This window comes from Nerophis lumbriciformis, linkage group LG08 (assembly GCF_033978685.3).
Source record: "Nerophis lumbriciformis linkage group LG08, RoL_Nlum_v2.1, whole genome shotgun sequence".
Lineage (NCBI taxonomy): Eukaryota > Metazoa > Chordata > Actinopteri > Syngnathiformes > Syngnathidae > Nerophis > Nerophis lumbriciformis.
In genome coordinates, this window is record NC_084555.2 from 44570001 (window position 1) to 44594078 (window position 24078).

General features: G+C 41.3%; 1 protein-coding gene across 5 annotated transcripts in view; it reads left to right on the forward strand.

Annotated features, from left to right (window-relative positions):
* pacs2 (phosphofurin acidic cluster sorting protein 2) overlaps positions 1–24078 on the forward strand; it is an 89369-nt gene that overhangs the window by 18972 nt on the left and 46319 nt on the right. For 2 of the 5 annotated variants that reach the window (XM_061969004.1, XM_061969005.1), the window contains exons 2-9: positions 7056–7143; positions 12895–12984; positions 13089–13214; positions 13272–13431; positions 13496–13569; positions 13633–13713; positions 19657–19716; positions 22719–22867. In XM_061969004.1, coding sequence (XP_061824988.1) covers positions 7056–7143; positions 12895–12984; positions 13089–13214; positions 13272–13431; positions 13496–13569; positions 13633–13713; positions 19657–19716; positions 22719–22867 — 828 coding nt within the window. Of the gene's footprint in view, positions 1–6739; positions 6961–7055; positions 7144–12894; positions 12985–13088; positions 13215–13271; positions 13432–13495; positions 13570–13632; positions 13714–19656; positions 19717–22718; positions 22868–24078 lie in introns of those variants that run through there. The other 3 variants (XM_061969008.1, XM_061969007.1, XM_061969006.1) reach the window with 3 other exon arrangements.

Here is a 24078-nt window from a genome sequence, read left to right on the forward strand (position 1 = left end):
TTGGAAATTGCAACATAACTAAAAGATAGTTTGTCTGAGTCCGCTCTCAGTGCTGCTGGAGAGATCGCCCAGTGCCAAAGTACCAAGAGCTGGATAAGTCAGCAACTGGGCATGACGTCATCTCAACCGTAACATGACACCATTGGATTTTACGTGAATCGGTGCCCGGTAGGACCGGCGGGATTCGGTTGCTGCGGAAAAAGTACCGGATTCTATACTCATCTCTACAAATGTCTGATTGCCGCATCCCAAAGATGTTGTTCTATAGGATAGGATAGACTTTTCATACCACAATGAGGACATTATGTGTTTGCAGAAAGCAACTAAAAGAGGGACAGCGTATCCCGGAAAAGCCCTGACTTTGCTTTAAAGACACACTGAATGACAGTCTCAGCAGCTGTAACATTGACGAAGGAGCCTGGGAGGATACAGCTGCTGACAACGAAAGGTCGAGGCAGCAGATCCGCCAAGGCATTAAGTCCTTTGTTCAGGCAAGATCCACATCCAACCAATACCAGGGAGCCCACAGAAAGCATGGACCTCTCACCTCAGAGTAGAACCAAATCCCCATTCAGTGGACCAACAAGAGACTTCCAACTGGGAAGGCCGCAGACTCTTAGCCTTCGATGGGTACTCGAGCCACTAGGAATTGACGGGGATGGTAATATGACTGGCTGGGCAGCCAAATATGGTAAGCACATCCCACAGGACCTCCTGGTTGACAATGTCAAAGTTTTGGAGAGGTCAATAAAGTTAATGAAACAGTGGTCTTGGTGCGGTTCTCTGCACGTTTCCTGAAGGTGGCGTGCTATGAAGATCATGTTGACCGTGCTCCTGTTCTTTGTAATCTCGCACTGGGAGTCAGGTAGCATTGACTCTGATATGGTTGATGAGCCTTCGCAGCATGGTCTTGGCCAGGACCTTACCAGCAACAGCAAGGAGTGTATCCCCTTGCTTTTGTTACCCTGTTTTTTTGTAGATTCTGCCAATGATGGTATCCTTCCACTGTCAGGGAATGCTCTTGTTCGCCCAGGCCTTGGTGATGTACTGGTTGATGGTTCTTGTGCATACTGTATGTACCCTCCTTGCTTCAGTAATTCTGCAGGGTTGCTGTCAGGGTCGGTAGATTTGTTGTTCCTAAGAGCACGGATAGCTGCTTGGACCTCCATGAAAGTTGGAGGCTGACTAAAATATAGGCTGAGAGGATTGATTTTGGATGAAGCAGTTGTTCTTGTACAGTGAGGTCTACATGACAGAGTTGGTTGAGAAGGACTTGAAGAAAGAGTCAGCCCACCTCAACAGAGTCTGATTTTGGTCCTTCAAAAGTGTATCTGGGTATGGTCCTTCAAAAATGTGAGACTATCTGCTGATTTAAGATTAGTGTCAGCGCAATTGTTTTGGCCTTAGATGTTTTTAATGCAGGGCTGCAAGGTCTTTTGAACTTCCCTTCAAGCTGCCTGTCACTGCAGTCTCAAAGAGTAGGGTTGGTTAGACTTGCTCTGTGTGCTTTGTGCATGTTTTCAAGCAGGCTCTTTGTTGTGTCCAAGTTGTCATCAAAAGAGTCTTGATGATTTTTGACCTCATAGCTGATGGTTTGGGCTGCTGCCTTATACTTAGAGGAGCTAATCGGGCTTCACTTCTGATCCATGGAATCTTCTGAGTGCAGGCTCTGAGTTGAACCTTTGCTAGTTTCTCAGCTAGAGAGTAATGGAACTAATTTCTCACCTCAGCTTTCATTAGATGGGTGCAGTTTAACTACTTGTTTGTGTTTTTTAGCTGGGTGGGGTACTAGCATGTGGAGATAGGCAATTATCAAAGTTGGTCTGTCCAGCATTCCTCTCCTCTCTTGGCATGGGTAATCAGAACACTGTGCCAATGTTTGGAGCGGGGATGTCTCCGGGATGTTTTAGATTGGTTCTTCTGCTGGAACTCTGTTTGTCAGGTCATGCTCGACCCAGGGAGTGAGGAGTATCATGCCATTTGCAACGGCCTGGCCAACACCATCCCTACCAAGCACTCCGGTCCATACGTTATTGTTCTGGCTGACCCGAACGTTGAAGTGGCCAAGCAACATGATTTTCTCAGACTTGAGGATATGACCGAGAGTTTCATACAGTGACTGACAGAAGCGATCTTTGGCCTCATTCTCAGGTGGCAATGTTGGCAGAGTGTTTCCTTGATAGGGGGATACCAATAGTCATCAGTCTTTCGCTGTTGCCGACAGGTGTTTTAGTCAGGCATGGTAGTATCCATCCATCCATCCATCTTCTTCCGCTTATCCGAGGCCGGATCGCGGGGGCAGCAGCCTGACCAGGGAAGCCCAGACTTCCCTCTCCCCAGCCACTTCATCCAGCTTCTCCCGGGGGATCCCGAGGCGTTCCCAGGCCAGCCGGGAGACATAGTCTTCCCAACGTGTCCTGGGTCTTCCCCGTGGCCTCCTACCGGAGGCGATCGGGTGGCATCCTGACCAGATGCCCGAACCACCTCATCTGGCTCCTCTCGATGTGGAGGAGCAGCGGCTTTACTTTGAGCTCCCCCCGGATGACAGAGCTTCTCACCCTATCTCTAAGGGAGAGCCCTGCCACCCGGCCGGAGGAAACTCATTTCGGCCGCTTGTACCCGTGATCTTGTCCTTTCGGTCATAACCCAAAGCTCATGACCATAGGTGAGGATGGGAACATAGATCGACCGGTAAATTGAGAGCTTTGCCTTCCGGCTCAGCTCCTTCTTCACCACAACGGATCGATACAGCGTCCGCATTACTGAAGATGCCGCACCGATCCGCCTGTCGATCTCACAAACCACTCTTCCCTCACTCGTGAACAAGACTCCGAGGTACTTGAACTCCTCCACTTGGGGCAGGGTCTCCTCCCCAACCCGAAGATGGCATTCCACCCTTTTCCGGGCAAGAACCATGGACTCGGACTTGGAGGTGCTGATTCTCATCCCAGTCGCTTCACACTCGGCTGCGAACCGATCCAGCGAGAGCTGAAGATCCTGGCCAGATGAAGCCATCAGGACCACATCATCTGCAAAAAGCAGAGACCTAATCCTGCAGCCACCAAACCGGATCCCCTCAACGCCTTGACTGCGCCTAGAAATTCTGTCCATAAAAGTTATGAACAGAATCGGTGACAAAGGGCAGCCTTGGCGGAGTCCAACCCTCACTGGAAACGTGTCCGACTTACTGCCGGCAATGCGGACCAAGCTCTGACACTGATCATACAGGGAGCGGCCCGCCAAAATCGGACAGTCCGGTACCCCATACTCTCTGAGCACGCATGGTAGTAATGTATGTTTAATTGCCAGTCCTACACAATGCAGGGGGTATCCTTACCACAACAAGGTATACTGTAGCCCTTTCCTTCTTCTTTAAGGAATCCTTCATCGAGTAGCTTTGTCTCGCTCAAAGAAACAATGTTGGTGTTGCACCGCCTTGGTTCAGCAGCCTCTAGTGCGGTTCTCCGATGAGGTCTGTCACAGATGCCAGTGAAGTCCAGGAAGGTTCTCACATTCCATGTTGCCAATTTCAAGATTATTGCTCTTTTATTTTAACCGCAGTGTGGAGTGTCCCAATAGGCGCGGGAACCTATCCAGAAGTATTTTGAGTGGGCAATTTTGATGAGCATTGCAATCCTAAACTGGGCTGCTCTGTCATACAAAGGTCTGCCACTCATTCAGCTGCTAGGAACCAGAATAACTCTGTGCCGCTGGGTTCACCTGAGAGCCTCCAGTTCATCCAAACCTGCCTCTGTCATCTGACGCCCCATCGCCATCACTTGTTTTCTTTGGTCCCAGACCAGCTGTTCTCTCATCAAGGTCAGAGCAGAGACTTATGAAAAATTGTTTTTTGAAGTGCCAAGGATGCACATTCCTCAGTAGCACTGCTTGTCTGTGGGAGGGGGATTCCAGTGGCAAGGAAAGCCCAAGACAAGTCCCAGATGTTGGTGCCTCAATCTGTAGTGGTCCACTTACGCGTCCTGCCAACACGTTGCTTTTCTCAGGTTGTGTGGCCCCTAGCTATATGTCCTCCCATACCAGCCCACACAGCAATGGAGGCCATCAGTTCCAAATACTATCTGGCTGCTCTGCATTTCATCCATCAGCTGCAGTGACTTCACGTAACCCTGATTGCGGGGCTAATTGGGTATTTCAGCTTGCAGGCGGAGCAAAGGAGGCGCCTTTTTGCTCCGTCCCGCCGATGTGTCCGTTCCCTCCTATGTAGAGTTGTGCCGAATTCTACTCAAAGTTTCCAAGAACATTATGGTGGGCTTTATTTTACAGTGCTTGGTGCAACCTCAAAATCTGCCTAGCAACAAGTCATTGCGAGAGGGAAATCAAATCAGTTTTGCTGATCTCAGCGTGTGCTAGCAAGCTCGAATTTGACAAATTGACTGTGCCGCCAGTCCGGCAGAAGTGGGTCACCAGTGCAGATCCTCTTAGAAAAAGGCAGCGTTGTATAAAAAATAGCTTTTAGAGTAGATTAACTCTGACAATTAAGCCTTTTGTAATACATTCCCAACCAACACAAAAGTTGACTCCAAATGCATTTACAAAAACCAGCACAAATCATCATAAACCATCACAACCCAAAACAAATCATCACAAATCAACACTAATCATCACAAACAAGCACAATCATTGCAAACCAACACAATTATTGCAAACCAACACAATCATCACAAAAAAATGCAAACATCGCTAACAAATACAAATCACCACAAACATCACAAACCAACCCACACATCACAAACCAACACACACATCACAAACCAACACAATCATCACAAACAATCGGAAACATCACAGACCAACAGAAACATCACAAACCAACACAATCATTGCAAACCAACACAATCATTGCAAAAAAACACAATCATTGCAAAAAAACGCAAAATCGCTAACAAATACGAACGCAAACATCGCTAACAAATACTAAATCACCACAAACATCACAAACCAACACAATCATCACAAACAATCAGAAACATCACAGACCAACAGAAACATCACAAACCAACACAATCATCACAAACAATCAGAAACATCACAGACCAACAGAAACATCAGAGACCAACAGAAACATCACAAACCAACACAATCATCACAAACTAACACAAACATCACAAACCAACACTATTGTCACAAACCAACACAATAATCTCAAACCAACACAGACATCACAAACAACACAATAATCGCAAACCAACACAATCATTGCAAACCAACAAACATCACAAACCAACACAATCATCACAAACCAACACAAACATCACAAACCAACACTATTGTCACAAACCAACACAATAATCGCAAACCAACACAAACATCACAAACCAACACAATATTCTCAAACAATCAGAAACATCACAGACCAACAGAAACATCACATCAAACAACACAATCATTGCAAACCAACACAATCATCACAAACAGTACAAACCAACACAACCATCACAAACAGCACAAACCAATACAACCATCACAAACAGCACAAACTAACACAATCATCACAAACCAACACAATCATCACAAACCAACACGATCATCACAAGAAGCCCAAACTGACAAAGCATCCCAAACGGCACAAACCAACACAACCATCACAAACAGCACAAACCAACACAATCATCACAAACCAACACAATCATCAGAAACAGCACAAACCAACATAGTCATCACAAATGGCACAAACCAACACAAACAGCACAAACCAACACAACCATCACAATCATCACAAACCAACACAATCATCACAAACCAACACAATCATCACAAACCAACACGATCATCACAATAAGCCCAAACTGACAAAGCATCACAAACGGCACAAACCAACACAACCATCACAAACACAAACCAACACAATCATCACAAACTAACACAATCATCACAGACCAACACAATCATCAGAAACAGCACAAACCAACATAGTCATCATAAACAGCACAAACCAACACAAACAGTACAAACCAACACAAACATCACAAACAGCACAAACCAACACAACCATCACAAACTGCACAAACCAACACAAACATCACAAACCAACACAATATTCCCAAACAATCAGAAACATCACAGACCAACAGAAACATCACCTCAAACAACACAATCATTGCAAACCAACACAACCATCGCAAACAGCACAAACCAACACAACCATCACAAACAGCACAAACTAACACAATCTTCACAAACGGCACAAACCAACACAACCATCACAAACAGCACAAACCAACACAACCATCACAAACAGCACAAACCAACACAACCATCACAAACAGCACAAACCAACACAACCATCACAAACAACACAAACCAACACAACCATCACAAACAACACAAACCAACACAACCACCACAAACAGCACAAACCAACACAACCATCACAAACAACACAAACCAACACAACCACCACAAACAACACAAACCAACACAACCATCACAAACAACACAAACCATCACAACCATCACAAACAACACAAACCAACACAACCATCACAAACAACACAAACCAACACAACCATCACAAACCAACACAACCATCACAAACAACACAAACCAACACAACCATCACAACCATCACAAACCAACACAACCATCACAAACAACACAAACCAACACAACCATCACAAACAACACAAACCAACACAACCATCACAAACAGCACAAACCAACACAACCATCACAAACCAACACAACCATCACAAACAACACAAACCAACACAACCATCACAAACAACACAAACCAACACAACCATCACAAACAGCACAAACCAACACAACCATCACAAACAGCACAAACCAACACAACCATCACAAACAGCACAAACCAACACAACCATCACAAACAGCACAAACCAACACAACCATCACAAACAGCACAAACCAACAGAAGCATTTTGATTGGTGAAAGGATAAAAGTGGAAGCACTGCGAGGTGATGACATCACTACAGGTGAGCTCGAATTAGCTGTCCAATGTGTTCCTGCACGGGGGAGCGTGTCCTGTTGTGTGTCTTTTTGCATCAAGGTATGTTTTTGTGTGTTGCAGGTTGTGTATTTTGACAGTGAAGAAGCTGCTGGTGATGAAAGAACTGGACAAGGAAATCATCTCTGTGGTCATTGCCGTCAAAATACACGTACTGTATAATCATACACTCCAGTTACTGCTGTTATTATTAGTAGTATTAGTATTTTTAAATAGCCACATTACTATCATATGTAATTATTACTTATTCAATTGTATAATTAATTATAATGTATACACATTGTGATATTACTGTGTTACTATGATTACTCTATAGACACATTACTATGATTGTTCTGTGTTCATTTATTATATAGACACATTATTATCATTTTATGATTATTATTTATTCATGATGGTTATTATTTCTTATAAAGACAAAGGATATGATTGTCATGTATTACTATTATTATTATAAAGACACTAGATCAGGGGTCGGCAACCCAAAATGTTAAAAGACCAAAAATACAAAAAGCTACAACAAATGAAAAGTCTTATATAAGTGTTATAATGAAGGCAACACATGATGTAAGTGTCTATATTAGCTATAATAGCCTACTTTCAAAGGCTGATGCAAATCATTGTTGACAGAAATGTTGTATTTTAATTTGTATTCTTTTTGCAACATTGGAAAACATTAGTAAAATGGAGTCTTCTCCTGGAAATTACTGGCTTAGAATGGCCAAAAGTAAATATGTGTGTGTCCAAGTTTAAGGAAATGGCAGGCTGTCTTCTTTTAATAGATTTATTACAATCTTTGCAAGCTGGGTAACGTTTGCTGTGGTCTGGAACAACATGGCACACAAACAACTATGAGAAATGCAGCCGATATTACACACAGATAATGTGTCATGAGACATGCGAATATGAAATAAATCAATACAATCAACAAAGCTCACCTTTGTGCATTCACGCACAGCATAAAACGTTTGGTGGACAAAATGAGACAAGGAAGGAGTGGCTTAGAACACGTCTTTCTGTGGCAGCATTGGAGAAAGTCGTACATGTAAACAAACTACGATGAGTTCAAGGATCGCTGAAATTAGCAGGACAAAACGCTGCTTGCCAAATACTCTCATCAGTGAAGCATGTTTAATATAAAAAGTGGGATTTCTAACAATTAGGGAGGTTTGTGTCATGTTTGTCCTCCTACAGAAAATATATTAAAACAAAACTTTTTTTTTTTTCTTCATCTTTTTCTATTTTCACACACCTCTGAAAGAGGTCCAGGGAGCCACTAGGGCGGCGCTTGCACTAGATGATATGATTATAATTTATTTATTACTATTATTATGATATAGACACATTATTTGATGTGTTATTACAATGTTTATGTTTTACAATCACAATTTATCAGTAAACTATTTTGTGGTTGCATGCGTGTGCGTGTGTGTGTGTGTTTTTGTATTTCTACCCTTCTTGAGACATCAACAAGGAAAAGTACCTTCCATATGAGGACCGGTGAACAAGTTAGGACATAAACCATGGTCCCAATACGGAAAACCATTGCATCTAATAGAGAATGTCTCATTTGCACCCCTGGTGGTGAAATCTATCTAAATTAGGGTGGTCCCAAAAAGGAGGGATTTTTCAAATTGACTCTGTTGCAAGTCTTGTGTATTCTTTGTAACTTGTTTGTGTGTGCTACGGCTATTGAGGTTTTTGTTTCCTGGTCTCAGTCTGGACCCCCACCCCGGGAGTCCAGCCTGAGACTGAATATTTTTTTACCCATCCCCCCCCCGCCCCTCCCACCAACCTGTTTTCCACCTTTTTAAGGGGCGCCGGAAGTTGGCTGACCCGGAAGTTGGCTGACCCGTCAGCGGTCCTGTTCTGTCCCCCTGTAATGTTTGTCTGCTCTTGAGTGGGACTGTGCTGAAAACTGTGTGTCATTTTTAAAAGTGCTCCCCCTCTGGTCAACATATGAAATAACAAGTGTGTGTAAAAAATTTGAAGTGCTCCCCCTCTGGCCAACATATGAAATAACAAGTGTGTGTAAGAAATTAAAATGCGCCCCCTTTGGCCAATATTAATTAAAAAAAATAAAAAAAATATGTTTATAGAGACATACTGTAATAACTTGAAGTAAATAATAAAGATTAAAAAAACAAATAATAATAATAATAAAAATTAATTAAAAGCTTACTGTGACAGTCGCTTGCTGTCGTGCGGGTTCCAGGGACCACCAAGGAAGGACATTCTGGCGAGCAGGTTTAGACTTCTTTTATTTTTCAATAACAAAGTCTCTTCGGGGTTGCTTTTCAGCCTTGCCGTTCGCTTGCTCGCTCTTCCGCTCCGGCTTTTCAGCTTTGTGCGTCATCTTCTTCCTTGGGCTCTTTTTCGCTCTCGCTCGGCATCCGCTTCTCGTTGGCTCTGTTTCCTCTCTCCGCCTCTCTCTCTCTCACGTCCACGGCTGCCGCCCTTTTACACAGTGCGACAGGATTGATGAATTGTGCCCAGCTGGGCGATCCACGCACCTGATAATATTTGTGGCGTCGATCCCAGGCGCGCTCCGCCTCGCCGCTTGCTCGCTGTCCACGCCTCCTTGCCGCCATCTTGCAGCGGGCTCCGGTGTGCCCTGCCTCGCTGTGGGACTGCCGGCTCCGCCTCTCCACACTTACCTTTTTTATATTTGCATACACTGTAAAAAAAAAATTCTGTAAAAAACGGTCATCTACTGGCAGCTATGGCTGCCAAACGAAAACCATAAAATTAAAGTAAAACATTGTAAACCAAATAATGATCAAAAACATTATATTTACAGAAATTTTCATGAAACGTTTTGCGGAAAAATGTCGTACTTTTACAGATTTTTACCAAATTATTAAGATCAACCACCTTTAATAAAGTGACGATGCAAATAGTTCTGGAGAAAATTACCTTTATTCTACAGAGTTTTTCCAAATTATTACGATCAAACACCTTTAATGAAGTGACAATGCTGGCAGTTCCACAGAAAAATACCATTATTTTACAGATTTTTTCTGAATCGTTAAGATCAACCACCTTTGATAAAGTGACGATGCAAACAGTTCTGCAGAAAAATACCTTTATTCTACAGCATGGGTGTCAAACTCTGGCCCGCGGGCCAAATTTGGCCCGCCGTGTAATTTCATTTGGCCCTTGAGGCGATATCAAATTAACACTAAAGCTGGCCCGCCGATCCTCCCGGGAGTTTTCCAAATGCCAGGCAGCCAACCAGCCCAACGAGTGCTGGCTACCCTCAGGTTACACTGAGGATAGCCGAATAAAAACTTTTAACACTGTTAGAAATATACGCCACACTGTGAATCCACACCAAACCAGAACCCTTTGCAGCACTAACTCTTCCGGGACGCTACAAGGTGTGTGTGTGTGGGGGGTTAGGTTTGGTGGTAGCGGGGGTGTATTTTGTAGCGTCCTGGAAGAGTTAGTGCTGCAAAGGATTCTGGGTATTTGTTCTGTTGTGTTTATGTTGTGTTACGGTGCGGATGTTCTCCCGAAATGTGTTTGTCATTCTTGTTTGGTGTGGATTCACAGTGTGGCATATATTTCTAACGGTGTTAAAGTTTTTTATACTGGCACCCTCAGTGTGACCTGTATCGCTGTTGATGAAATATGCGTTGCATTCGCTCGTGTGTGCGTACAGAAGCCGCACATATCTGAACGATGTTAGAATGGATGAAAAGCGGATGTGACGATAGCTCGTAGAGGACGTTAAAGGTTAATTTGTTCAACCTTGGCCCGGGGCTTTGTTCAGTTTTAAATTTTGGCCCACTCTGTATTTGAGTTTGACACCCCTGTGTTGGATTGTTAGTATGGACATAGACTTTTATGTAACATATTTAATGAAAGATAATTACTGTAATTTTACATGAATTTGAAAGTAATTTAAGAAAACAGAAAATGCTATGTATAATTAATTTGGTATTTTTCTGTAAAAAAAATATAGAAATATACATAGTTTGTCATTACTGGCATATTACTTAAAATAACAGGCGGATTGTTTATTTACAGATAATGTCTTCAATTCTATAGTTTTTTATACTATTTTAATAAAATAGAAAAATTACAGTAGAAATTTAGAGTAAATTAACCATAAAAATAGGATTTTTTTTTACAGTGTAGTACAAACCCCGTTTCCATATGAGTTGGGAAATTGTGTTAGATGTAAATATAAACGGAATACAATGATTTGCAAATCATTTTCAACCCATATTCAATTGAATGCACTACAAAGACAAGATATTTGATGTTCAATCTCATAACCTTTATTTTTTTTTGCAAATGATTAACTTAGAATTTCATGACTGCAACACATGCCAAAATAGTTGGGAAAGGGCATGTTCACCACTGTGCTACATGGCCTTTCCTTTTAACAACACTCAGTAAACGTTTGGGAACTGAGGAGACACATTTTTTAAGCTTCTCAGGTGGAATTCTTTCCCATTCTTGCTTGATGTACAGCTTAAGTTGTTCAACAGTCCGGGGGTCTCCGTTGTGGTATTTTAGGCTTCATAATGCGCCACACATTTTCAATGGGAGACAGGTCTGGACTACAGGCAGGCCAGTCTAGTACCCGCACTCTTTTACTATGAAGCTACGTTTATGTAACACGTGGCTTGGGATTGTCTTGCTGAAATAAGCAGGGGCGTCCATGGTAACGTTGCTTGGATGGCAACATATGTTGCTCCAAAACCTGTATGTACCTTCCAGCATTAATGGCGCCTTCACAGATGTGTAAGTTACCCATGTCTTGGGCACTAATACACCCCCAGACCATCACAGATACTGGCTTTTCAACTTTGCACCTATAACAATCCGGATGGTTTTTTTCCTCTTTGGTCCGGAGGACACGACGTCCACAGTTTCCAAAAACAATTTGAAATGTGGACTCGTCAGACCACAGAACACTTTTCCACTTTGTATCAGTCCATCTTAGATGAGCTCAGGCCCAGCGAAGCCGACGGCGTTTCTGGGTGCTGTTGATAAACGGTTTTCGCCTTGCATAGGAGAGTTTTAACTTGCACTTACAGATGTAGCGACCAACTGTAGTTACTGACAGTGGGTTTCTGAAGTGTTCCTGAGCCCATGTGGTGATGTCCTTTACACACTGATGTCGCTTGTTGATGCAGTACCGCCTGAGGGATCAAAGGTCACGGGCTTAGCTGCTTACGTGCAGTGATTTCTCCAGATTCTCTGAACCCTTTGATGATATTACGGACCGTAGATGGTGAAATCCCTAAATTCCTTGCAATAGCTGCTTGAGAAAGGTTTTTCTTAAACTGTTCAACAATTTGCTCACGCATTTGTTGACAAAGTGGTGACCCTCGCCCCATCCTTGTTTGTGAATGACTGAGCATTTCATGGAATCTACTTTTATACCCAATCATGGCACCCACCTGTTCCCAATTAGCCTGTTCACCTGTGGGATGTTCCAAATAAGTGTTTGATGAGCATTCCTCAACTTTATCAGTATTTATTGCCACCTTTCCCAACTTCTTTGTCACGTGTTGCTGGCATCAAATTCTAAAGTTAATGATTATTTGCAACAAAAAAAAAAGGTTTATCAGTTTGAACATCAAATATGTTGTCTTTGTAGCATATTCAACTGAATATGGGTTGAAAAGGATTTGCAAATCATTGTATTCCGTTTATATTTACATCTAACACAATTTCCCAACTCATATGGAAACGGGGTTTGTATTTATATATTATTAATGTTGTAAATACAAATATTTATATATCTAGAAAGGGTGGTCCTAAAGAGGTAGGCATTTTTCGGAGGTCTCAAGAAGGTAACAAATACAAGAATGTGTGCGTGTGTGTGTGTGTGTGTCTGTTTGTGTGTGTGTGTGTGTTTGCGCATGTATGCGTGTGTGTTTAGGGCTCAAAGCGCATTCTGAGGTCCCATGAGATCGTGTTGCCGCCCAGTGGATTTGTGGAGACAGATCTAGCTCTCACTTTTTCACTGCAGGTAGAAAGTCTACGTGATGATTTTTTTTGCGTGTGTGTGTGTGTGTGTGTGTGTGTGTGTGAGTGTGACAGCCGAAAATTAAAGGTGTCTTTCCTTGCGCTCAGTATCCACACTACCTGAAGCGGGAAGGCAACAAGCTGGAGATCCTCCTGCAGAGACGAAAGCGCTACAAGAACAGAACCATCCTGGGCTACAAGACGCTGGCGGCGGGCTCCATCGACATGGCGGAGGTACGACGCCCACCTTCGCGTCTGCGTCCTTTTGTTCACGCGCTTGTCGGCCTCCAGGTGATGCAGCATCCTACAGAAGGAGGACAGGTTCTTTCTCTGTGTGGCAACCAGAAGGACACGCTGGGCAAGGTGGCGGAGATCTGGATCTTCTCGCTGTCCAGTCAGCCCGTGGACCACGAAGACGCCGCGCAGGGAGGACAGAAGAACAAATGTTCTGGTAACTGGGTCGACGGTCTCCGTGGTAACGAGTTAACATGGCTGACGAGCATCTTGCGCTCCAGACAACTACTCAGAGGAAGAGGACGAGAGCTTCTCTTCGGATCCGGAGGCCAGCGACGACGCCGTGCAAGCTCAGGTCGGACATCCCGATCGGAGTTCGTCTTAGTCCGAAAACCTCACGCTTTGTATTTGTCTTCAGGACCTGGAGGACGACGACTACGACGCACGCAAGCCAAAGAAGCTGAGGAGGTCCATCGTCAGGACCACGTCCATCACCAGAGTGAGACGCACAGGCTTTTGTGTTCCTGTAGTGCAGGGGTGTCAAACTCATTTTAGATCGGGGGCCACATGGAGAAAAATCTACTCCCAAGTGGGCCGGACTGGTAAAATCACGGCATGATAACTTAAGAATAAAGACAACTTCAGATTGTTTTGTTTTTTTTAAAATAGAACAAGCACATTCTGAAAATGTACAAAACATAGTTTTTTTTTACACTTACCGTATTTTTCGCACTATAAGTCATAGTCTGGCCGGGGGTGCGACTTATACTCAGGAGCGACGTATGTGTGAAATTATTAACACATTAGCGTAAAATATCAAATAATATTATTTATCTCATTCAAGTAAGAGACTAGACGTATAAGATTTCATGGGATTTAGCGATTAGGAGTGTCAGATTGTTTGGTAAACGTATAGCATGTTCTATATGTTATAGTTATTTGAATGACTCTTACCATAATATGTTACGTTAAAGGCCTACTGAAAGCCACTACTACCGACCACGCAGTCTGATAGTTTATATATCAATGATGAAATCTTAACATTGCAACACATGCCAATACGGCCGGGTTAACTTATAAAGTGCAATTTTAAATTTCCTGCGAAACTTCCGGTTGAAAACGTCTAGGTATGATGACGTATGCGCGTGACGTCGATGGTTGAAACGGAAGTATTGGGACGCCATTGTATCCAATACAAAAAGCTCAGTTTTCATCGCAAAATTCCACAGTATTCTGGACATCTGTGTTGGTGAATCTTTTGCAATTTGTTTAATGAACAATGGAGACTGCAAAGAAGAAAGCTGTAGATGCGATCGGTGTATTAGCGTCTGGCTACAGCAACACAACCAGGAGGACTTTGACTTGGATAGCAGACGCGCTATCCGACGCTAGCCGCCGACCGCATCGATGATCGGGTGAAGTCCTTCGTCGCTCCGTCGATCGCTGGAACGCAGGTGAGCTTCGGTGTGGATGAGCAGATGAGGGTTGGCGTAGGTGGAGAGCTAATGTTTTTATCATAGCTCTGTCGAGGTCCGTAGCTAAGTTAGATTCAATGGCGTCGTTAGCAACAGCATTGTTAAGCTTCGCCAGACTGGAAAGTATTAACCGTGTAGTTACCGGTCCATGGTTTAGTAGTATTGTTGATTTTCTGTCTATCCTTCCAGTCAGGGGTTTATTTCTTTTGTTTCTATCTGCAGTTAAGCCCGAAGCTATCACGTTAGCTCCGTAGCTAAAGTGCTTCACCGATGTATTGTCGTGGGGATAAAAGTCACTGTGAAAGTCCATTTCGCGTTCTCGACTCTCATTTTCAAAGGATATTGTATCCCAGGTGGTTTAAAATACAAATCCGTGATCCACAATAGAAAAAGGAGAGAATGTGGAATCCAATGAGCCCTTGCACCTAAGTTACGGTCAGAGCGAAAAAAGATGCGTCCTGCACTGCACTCTAGTCCTTCACTCTCACGTTTTTCATCCACGAATCTTTCATCCTGGCTCAAATTAATGGGGTAATCGTCCCTTTCTCGGTCCGAATCGCTCTCGCTGCTGGTGTAAACAATGGGGAAATGTGAGGAGACTTTCAACTTGTGACGTCACGCTACTTCCGGTACAGGCAAGGCTTTTTTTTATCAGCGACCAAAAGTTGCGAGCTTTATCGTCGTTGTTCTATACTAAATCCTTTCAGAAAAAATATGGCGATATCACAAAATGATCAAGTATGACACATAGAATGGATCTGCTATCCCCGTTTAAATAAAAACATTTCATTTCAGTTGGCCTTTAACATACCAGGCACGTTCTCAGTTGGTTATTTATGCCTCATAAAACGTACACTTATTCAGCCTGTTGTTCACTATTCTTTATTTATTTTAAATTGCCTTTCAAATGTCTATTCTTGATGTTGGCTTTTATCAAATAAATTTCCCCCAAAAATGCGACTTATACTCCAGTGCGACTTATATATGTTTTTTTCCTTCTTTATTATGCGTTTTCGGCAGGTGCGACTTATACTCCGAAAAATACGGTCCATGTTGCGGTTAATAGTATTCTATCTTTATTTGTCGTTGTGGAGGTCTTGCACCTCCGGGTTCTTTGGACCACCAATCATCGACATGCCAGGCTCTTCCATGGGTACAACAGTGCTTTATTGGCAGGATTGTGCAAAAGTCTTTTTGTGCTTTTCAGCAATTGTCTTTAGTCTCAATCGAGCACACGAATGGTTTCTCTCGTTCGTGCTCGTGCTTCACCAACCGCCATCAACTCTCTCCTCTCATTCCCGACTGCTGCCTTTAACAGAGCGACAGGTGATCAGACAAACTCTCACAGCTGGGTCATCTACGCACCTGTCGCTGATCTCGAAGCCGGTCCTGGCACACCCCGCTTCGCTGCAGGTCCGCAGGCCACGCCCCCCGCCCCCAGTCGTTATTTATACTTTTTGAATAAAAGTGATAATGTTCATCAGTCAACTCATTGATGTTAATTTTCAATCCGTCTAGATAAAAAAATAATATCAGAATCAAATTACAGGATGTTATTTATGTAGTTTGATCATTTTCCTCGACTGGTGCACTAACATCATGTGTTTTTTTGTTGTTGTTTTTTTTAAATATGTAGCATAATCTACAAAGATACAAAGAATTGCTATTGCAGCATCTAGTGGACACATTTGGAACAGCAGTTTCTTTCATTCAAAAATTTCGGCTCATTTTCATACGTGGCAAACTCATCCCGCAAGCCGGATAAAACCTGTTCAAGCCCGCTGGTCGTACGTTTGACACCCCTGCTGTAGTATGTAGAAATAGCGCTGGTGAAATGGCTAATGTATTTTATGGCCTTTTTTGCTTTAATGTTTACCTCTTGTTTTCATGTGTTTTAACTAGAGATGTCCGATAATATCGGAATGCCGATATTATCGGCCGATAAATGCTTTAAAATGTACTATCGGAAATGACCGGTATCGGTTTCAAAAAGTAACATTTATGACTTTTTAAAACGCCGCTGTATGGAGTGGTACGCTGACATAGGTCCAATAAACCTTAAAGGCACTGCCTTTGCATGCCGGCCCAATCACATCAATGCATACTTGGTCAACAGCCATACAGGTCACACTGAGGGTGGCCGTATAAACAACTTTAACACTGTTACAAATATGCGCCACACTGTGAACCCACACCAAACAAGAATGACAAACACATTTCGAGAGAACATCCGCACCATAACACAACATAATCACAACAGAACAAATACCCAGAACCCCTTGCAGCACTAACTCTTCCGGGACGCTACAATATACCCCCCTGCTAACCCCCACCTCAACCCCGCCCCCCCAACCCCGCCCACCTCAACCTCCTCATGCTCTCTCAGGGAGAGCATATCCCAAATTCCAAGCTGCTGTTTTGAGGCATGTTAAAAAAAATAATGCACTTTGTGACTTCAATAATAAAAAATATGGCAGTGCCATGTTGGCACTTTTTTCCATAACTTGAGTTGATTTATTTTGGAAAACCTTGTTACATTGTTTAATGCATCCAGCGGGGCATCACAACAAAATTAGGCATAATAATGTGTAAATTCCACGACTGTATATATCGGTATCGGTTGATATCGGAATCGGTAATTAAGAGTTGGACAATATTGGAATATCGGATATCGGCAAAAAAGCCATTATCGGACATCTCTAGTTGTAACTTATTTTTTGTAGATTTTTTAAAACTGCACTGTAACCACATGATTTCCCCACTGAGGGATGAATAAAGTCTGTTCTATCTTATTAAAGCTAACTGAGCTAACGCTAAAGATGAGGGACAGAGCAGACAAAAGCTAAAACTACTGTATTTTTAGAACTATAAGGCGCCCTTAAAATCCTCTCATTTTCTCAAAAATCGACAGTTCACTTTATACGCGCTGCGCCTTATGTATGTATTAAATCTGGTCGTGCTTATTTTGGTGGTGATACAAGGTGTAATGATAAGTGGTACGTGTGGACTGCAGGTTGACGCCTGTTCATTAAATGACACTAGCAAGTACCGGTAAGCAAGCAAGACCAAAACGTTGATGTTTTATTGAGAATATAGAACATTACTCATTACAGCCACGTAAACAAGACAGAAAACGGCTTGAAGATGCTCTGTAAAACATAATCTATGCAATGTTTTTGACCAAAGAACCACCATTACATGTTACGTAGATCACAAGGAAGTGTTTTAAATGTAGAAAAAAAAATCATAATACGACCCCTTTTATCCTTTTGTATGAAAATAGACCCGAATAGACCTGTTCATCGACAGTGCGTGTCAGGTTCAAACACTGATGACATCTATTAAACAAGACAAGAAGCAAAGAATTAATCAGAGACAGAATAAAATTTGGCTAAATTGAGGAGAGACGTCTGGACTGTACTCTTTGCACAGTCTCACCACGCTCTGACAAAAGATTGTACGCCTCTTCTTTTATTTGGACTTTCCCTGATTACATGGGAACGGCTGTTTCTAAGGGGCGGGGGTCGTAAACAGCCATCGCGTTTGATTAAAAACAGTTCAAAGAAAAGGTCGTAAAACAGTTCAAAGAAGAGGTCCCTGGAGGGGAGTCAGGTCCTGCTTCCTCTTTGCTTTGTAGATCTCGGGTCAGACAATATCTTTCTGTTGATTACAATACATCAAAGAAACAGAACACCTTCATGTTGCTTCCCATTCTACAAAGTGGAGTTTTACAAGCCTTCTTCTTGGTAGGATGAAAGACAGCTTTTGTCTTCTCGCCGGGAACTCATGGCAACACAAAGTTTTGTGATAACTTAGATACAATTATTCTGACAGTGCGTCTTAAAATCCGATGCGCCTTATGGTCCGAAAAATACGCTGCGCCTAACACTCAAGCTAATGATGATGCAAAAGTAAACACAAGTTTGAAACTAAGGCTGAAAATAAATCTACAGGCGCTACAGATGAAGGATAATGTGAACACGAAATTGACGCGAAAGCTAATGCTTAGGATAACGTTGCGTCGGACCAGTTCTTCCCCTAAGGGAATCTAAGTTACTGGTCAATCCCAAATTCTTTCGATGACATACATGCTGAGTAAGAAGGACCATCAAGACAGAATTGGAATATTTTCAAGTTTATACCAAAGCTTTGGGAGATCAGCTTAACCAATACTGCTCTAGTTGATCTGGCATTCCAAGGGGAAAAACCAACTTCTTCTCACACAAAGACAACCCCCATCAACCCCTCGCAACACTGATAAGAAACCAATGGGGGAGGTTTTCACATTCCAAGGTTGAGACATAAAACAGACAATCTGAAGACAAAGAGAGACTGGTAGGATAAACAAAGGAAAAGTACTATCTACTCTAAACATGTCTATGTAAAAAGAAAGAACTCTTAAACATATCTGCATCCTCCACAATAACGATAGGGTCAGAAGTACACAAACGCTGAAAAGAAGATAAAGATAAGAGGAAAAGGAACATAAAACTAACACGAAAGATAATGTTAATGCATAAGATAAAAGTGAACTTAAAATTAAAGATGCAGCGGGAATCTAAGCTAAAGCTAATGCAAGACAAAGACGAATAAGGGTGGAGATCTCGAACTTGAAGATGGAGCTAAAACCAAAGCTGAAATATAAGATTACACTGAAGCTAAATCCACAAATGAGGATACATCTAAACAATTAAGCCTGTAGCATAAAGTTAAGCTAAAGCTACAGCTAAAGATGAACATGCGTTTGAAGCTAAAGCTAACAATATAGCTAAAAGTTAAGTTAATGCTAATGTTAAAGTTAAATGTTATTAAAACAATGCGGACACTTGGTTGTTGTGAAGCTTTGAAAAAAAGCAATAAAAATAAACTCTTTAAAGCGCCATCTTGCCTGATTTTTACATGAGATAAATCAGTAGAATGTTTGTTTTCTTTCAAACAAAATCTGACTTGATTGTTTGGTCTTTCAGCAGCAGAACTTCAAGCAAAGGGTGGTCGCTCTTCTCAAGAGGTTCCGAGTGTCTGACGAGGTGAGCGACACCGATCATCCATCCATCCATTTTCTACCGCTTGTCCCTTATGGCCTACACCAGTTGCACATGGGCTGAAGGCGGGGGAGACGCCCATCATGTCACCCACCAATCACAATTTAAACACCTGCAATTTGTTTTCTTGTATTTCTACCCTTCTTGAGACATCAAGAAGGAAAAGTACCTTCCATATGAGGAGGTGTGAACAAGTTAGGACATAAATCATGGTCCCAATACGGAAAACCATTGCATCTAATAGAGAATGTATCATTTGCACCCCCTGGTGGTGAAATCTATCCAAATTAGGGTGGTCCCAAAAAGGAGGGATTTTTCAAATTGACTGTGTGTCGGTTTTAAAAGTGCCCCCCCCCCTCTGGCAACATATGAAATAACAAGCGTGTGTAAGAAATTGAAATGCGCACCTTTTGGCCAAGATTTCCCCAAAAATTAAATAGATATGTATATAGAGACATACTGTAATAACTTGAAGTAAATAATGAAGATTAAAAACCAATTACAAACAAAAAAAAACAAAAACAAGATCACTAAAAGCAGTCTTTTTCTCACAATGTGTCGTCTTTTTTCTTATAAAATTGGGAACAATTTCTCATATCCTTTCTGTTTCTGTAATATTGCAATATTTTCTCATAAAATTATTACTTTTTTTATGTAAAATTATTACTTTGTAATGCAAAATGGTGACATTTGTCGTATAAAACTCTGACTTTTCTCACAATGTTGCCAATTTTTTTGTTGTTCCTGTAAAATAGTGACATTCTTTGAGTAAAATTATGACTTTTGTCATAATTTTGCCCAATAAAAATTCCGATTATTATTATAATATTGCCAACATTTTTAAGGTTTTCCTATAAAATTGTGACTTTTGTCAAGTAAAATTCCGAATCTTTTCATAAAATTGCCAAAATTGTAAGCGTTTTTTTTGTAAAATTGCGATTGTCATTGAGTAAAGTTCCAACTTTTATCAGAATATTGCACAAATGTTCAGTTTTTCTTGTAAAGTTTTGACTTGCGTTGAGTAAAATTACAACTTTTATTATAATACTGCCCAAATTCTAAGTTTGGTCCACTTGGTCCAACTCCTCCCGGGGGATCCCGAGGCGTTCCCAGGCCAGCCGGGAGACATAGTCTTCCCAGCGTGTCCTGGGTCTTCCCCGTGGCCTCCTACCGGTCGGACGTGCCCTAAACACCTTCCTAGGGAGACGTTCGGGTGGCATCCTGACCAGATGCCCGAACCACCTCATCTGGCTCCTCTCCATGTGGAGCAGAAATAACAATTGTGTGTAAGAAATTGAAATGCGCACCCTTTGGCCAAAATTTCTCAAACGAATTAAATAGATATGTATATAGAGACATACTGTAATAACTTGAAGTACATAATGAAGATTAAAAACCAATTACAAAAAAAAGACTAAAAGCAGTCTTTTTCTCACAATGTGTTGACTTTTTTCTGATAAAATTTGGAACAATTTCTCATATTCTTTGTGTTTCTGTAATATTGCAATATTTTCTCATAAAATTATAACTTTTTTTAATGTAAAATTATAACTTTTTAATGCAAAATGGTGACATTTGTCGTATAAAATTCGGACTTGTATCACAATGTTGCCAATTTTTTTGTTGTTCTTGTAAAATAGTGAAATTTTTTGAGTAAAATTAAGACTTTTGTCATAATTTTGCCCAATAAAAATTCAGATTATTATTATAATATTGCCAAAATTTTTAAGGTTTTCTTATAAAATTGTGACTTTTGTCGAGTAAAATTCCGACTCTTTTCATAAAATTGCCAAAATTTTAAGCGTTTTTTTGTAAAATTGCGATTGTCATTGAGTAAAGTTCCAACTTTTATCATAACATTGCACAAATGTTCAGTTTTTCTTGTCAAGTTTTGACTTGCGTTGAGTAAAATGACAACTTTTATTATAATACTGCCCAAATTCTAAGTTTTTCTTGTGAAATTGTGACCTTCCATCCATCCATCCATCTTCTTCCGCTTATCCGAGGTCGGGTCGCGGGGGCAGCAGCCTAAGCAGGGAAGCCCTGACTTTTTTGTTGTTCTTGTAAAATAGTGACATTTTTTGAGTAAAATTATGACTTTTGTCATAATTTTGCCAAATAAAAATTCCGACTATTATTATAATATTGCCAACATTTTTAAGGTTTTCCTATAAAATTTTGACTTTTGTCGAGTAAAATTCAGACTCTTTTCATAAAATTGCCAAAATTTTAAGCGTTTTTTTGTAAAATTGCGACTGTTATTGAGTAAAGCTCCAACTTTTATCATAATATTGCAGAAATGTTCAGTTTTTCCTGTAAAGTTTTGATTTGCGTTGAGTAAAATTACAATTTTCGAGTAAAATTACAATTTTCATTATAATACTGCCCAAATTCTAAGTTTTTCTTGTGAAATTGTGACCTTCCATCCATCCATCCATCTTCCGCTTATCCGAGGTCGGGTCGCGGGGGCAGCAGCCTAAGCAGTGAAGCCCTGACTTTTTTGTTGTTCTTGTAAAATAGTGACATTTTTTGAGTAAAATGATGACTTTTGTCATAATTTTGCCAAATAAAAATTCCGATTATTATTATAATATTGCCAACATTTTTAAGGTTTTCGTATAAAATTGTGACTTTTGTCGAGTAAAATTCCGACTCTTTTCATAAAATTGCCAAAACTTTAAGCGTTTTTTTGTAAAATTTGCGACTGTTATTTTGTAAAATTTGCGACTGTAATTGTGTAAAATGACCACTTTTATTATAACACTGCCCAAATTCTAAGTTTTTCTTGTGAAATTGTGACCTTTTTCTTGAAAAAAATTCCAACTCATTTTTCACAACAAGCTTTTTTATATTTGCATAGTATGTATATATTATTACTGTTGTAAATACAAATCTTTACATATCTAGAAAGGGTGGTCCTAAAGAGGTAGGCATTTTTGGGAGGTCTCAAGAAGGTAACAAATACAAGAATGTGTGTGTGTATGAAGGTTCTGGACTCTGAGCAGGATCTGGCTGAGGCTCCTCCCGAGGCGGAGGAAGAGGATCTGGACAGTGTGGAGTTTGAGAACCCCAGCGAGAGCGAACCAGAACTGGACGACGACGACAGCGTCCTGAGCACACCAAAACCCAAACTCAAGTCAGTTCCTGGACATCAAATCAACACACACAAAGATCTCCTCAAGAACTGAGTGTGCTTGTCTAAAAAAATGTCAACAACAAAATGTCATGCAACTTCATTTTACACACTATGGCATTTTAAGTCTTTTTTATATATATATATATATATATATATATATATATATATATATATATATATATATATATATATATATATATATATATATATATATATATATATATATATATTTCTTTTTGTATATTATACACATATAATATACCACAATAATATCATACCGTGGCCTTGTAGCTGCGATAATTTCGTACAGTGAGATTTTGATACTGTTACATCCCCAGTTAAAAAACAACGTTATATTTGCTTATAGTGTTTCTGTGCCAGAACATAGTCTGCGCCGTCATGTCAAAATTGGATCTCGAAATGATCATTCACGCGTTCATTTCGTCTCGTATTGACTATTGCAATTCTCTTGTCACTTTTTTTGACAAGTCAACGCTAAAGAGACTTTAAACTGTGCAAAATGCAGCTGCCAGACTTTTGACCGGTGCACCCAGAACAGCCCATATCATTTTATCCAGTCTTCATTGGCTTCCAGTTAAATTCTGCATGTAGCGGGGGGTGTATATTGTAGCGTCCCGGAAGAGTTAGTGCTGCAAGGGATTCTGGGTATTTGTTCTGTTGTGCTTATGTTGTGTTTATGTTGTGTTACGGCGCAGATGTTCTCCCGAAATGTGTTTGTCATTCTTGTTTGGTGTGGGTTCACAGTGTGGCGCATATTTGTAACAGTGTTAAAGTTGTTTATACGGACCACCCTCAGTGTGACCTGTATGGCTGTTGATCAAGTGTGAATTGCATTCATTTCTGTGTGTGTAAAGCCGCATATTTGATGTGAGTGCTCAAATGGAGGAAACGCGGACGTGACGACAGGTTGTAGAGGACGCTAAAGGCAGTGCCTTTAAGGCACGCCCCCAATACTGTTGTCCGGGTGGAAATCGGGAGAAATTCAGGAGAATGGTTGCCCCGGGAGATTTTCGTGGGGGGCACTGAAATTCGGGAGTCTCCCAGGAAAATAGGGAGGGTTGGCAAGTATGCTTGTTATGCCCCTACTCTTCAGGGCACAGCTTCCGGTCTTCAGGCCAGGGTCTTCTAAAGATCCCAAAAACTTGTTTTTAAAACCCGTGGAGACCTGGCTTTCCAGGCTATAGCTCCCA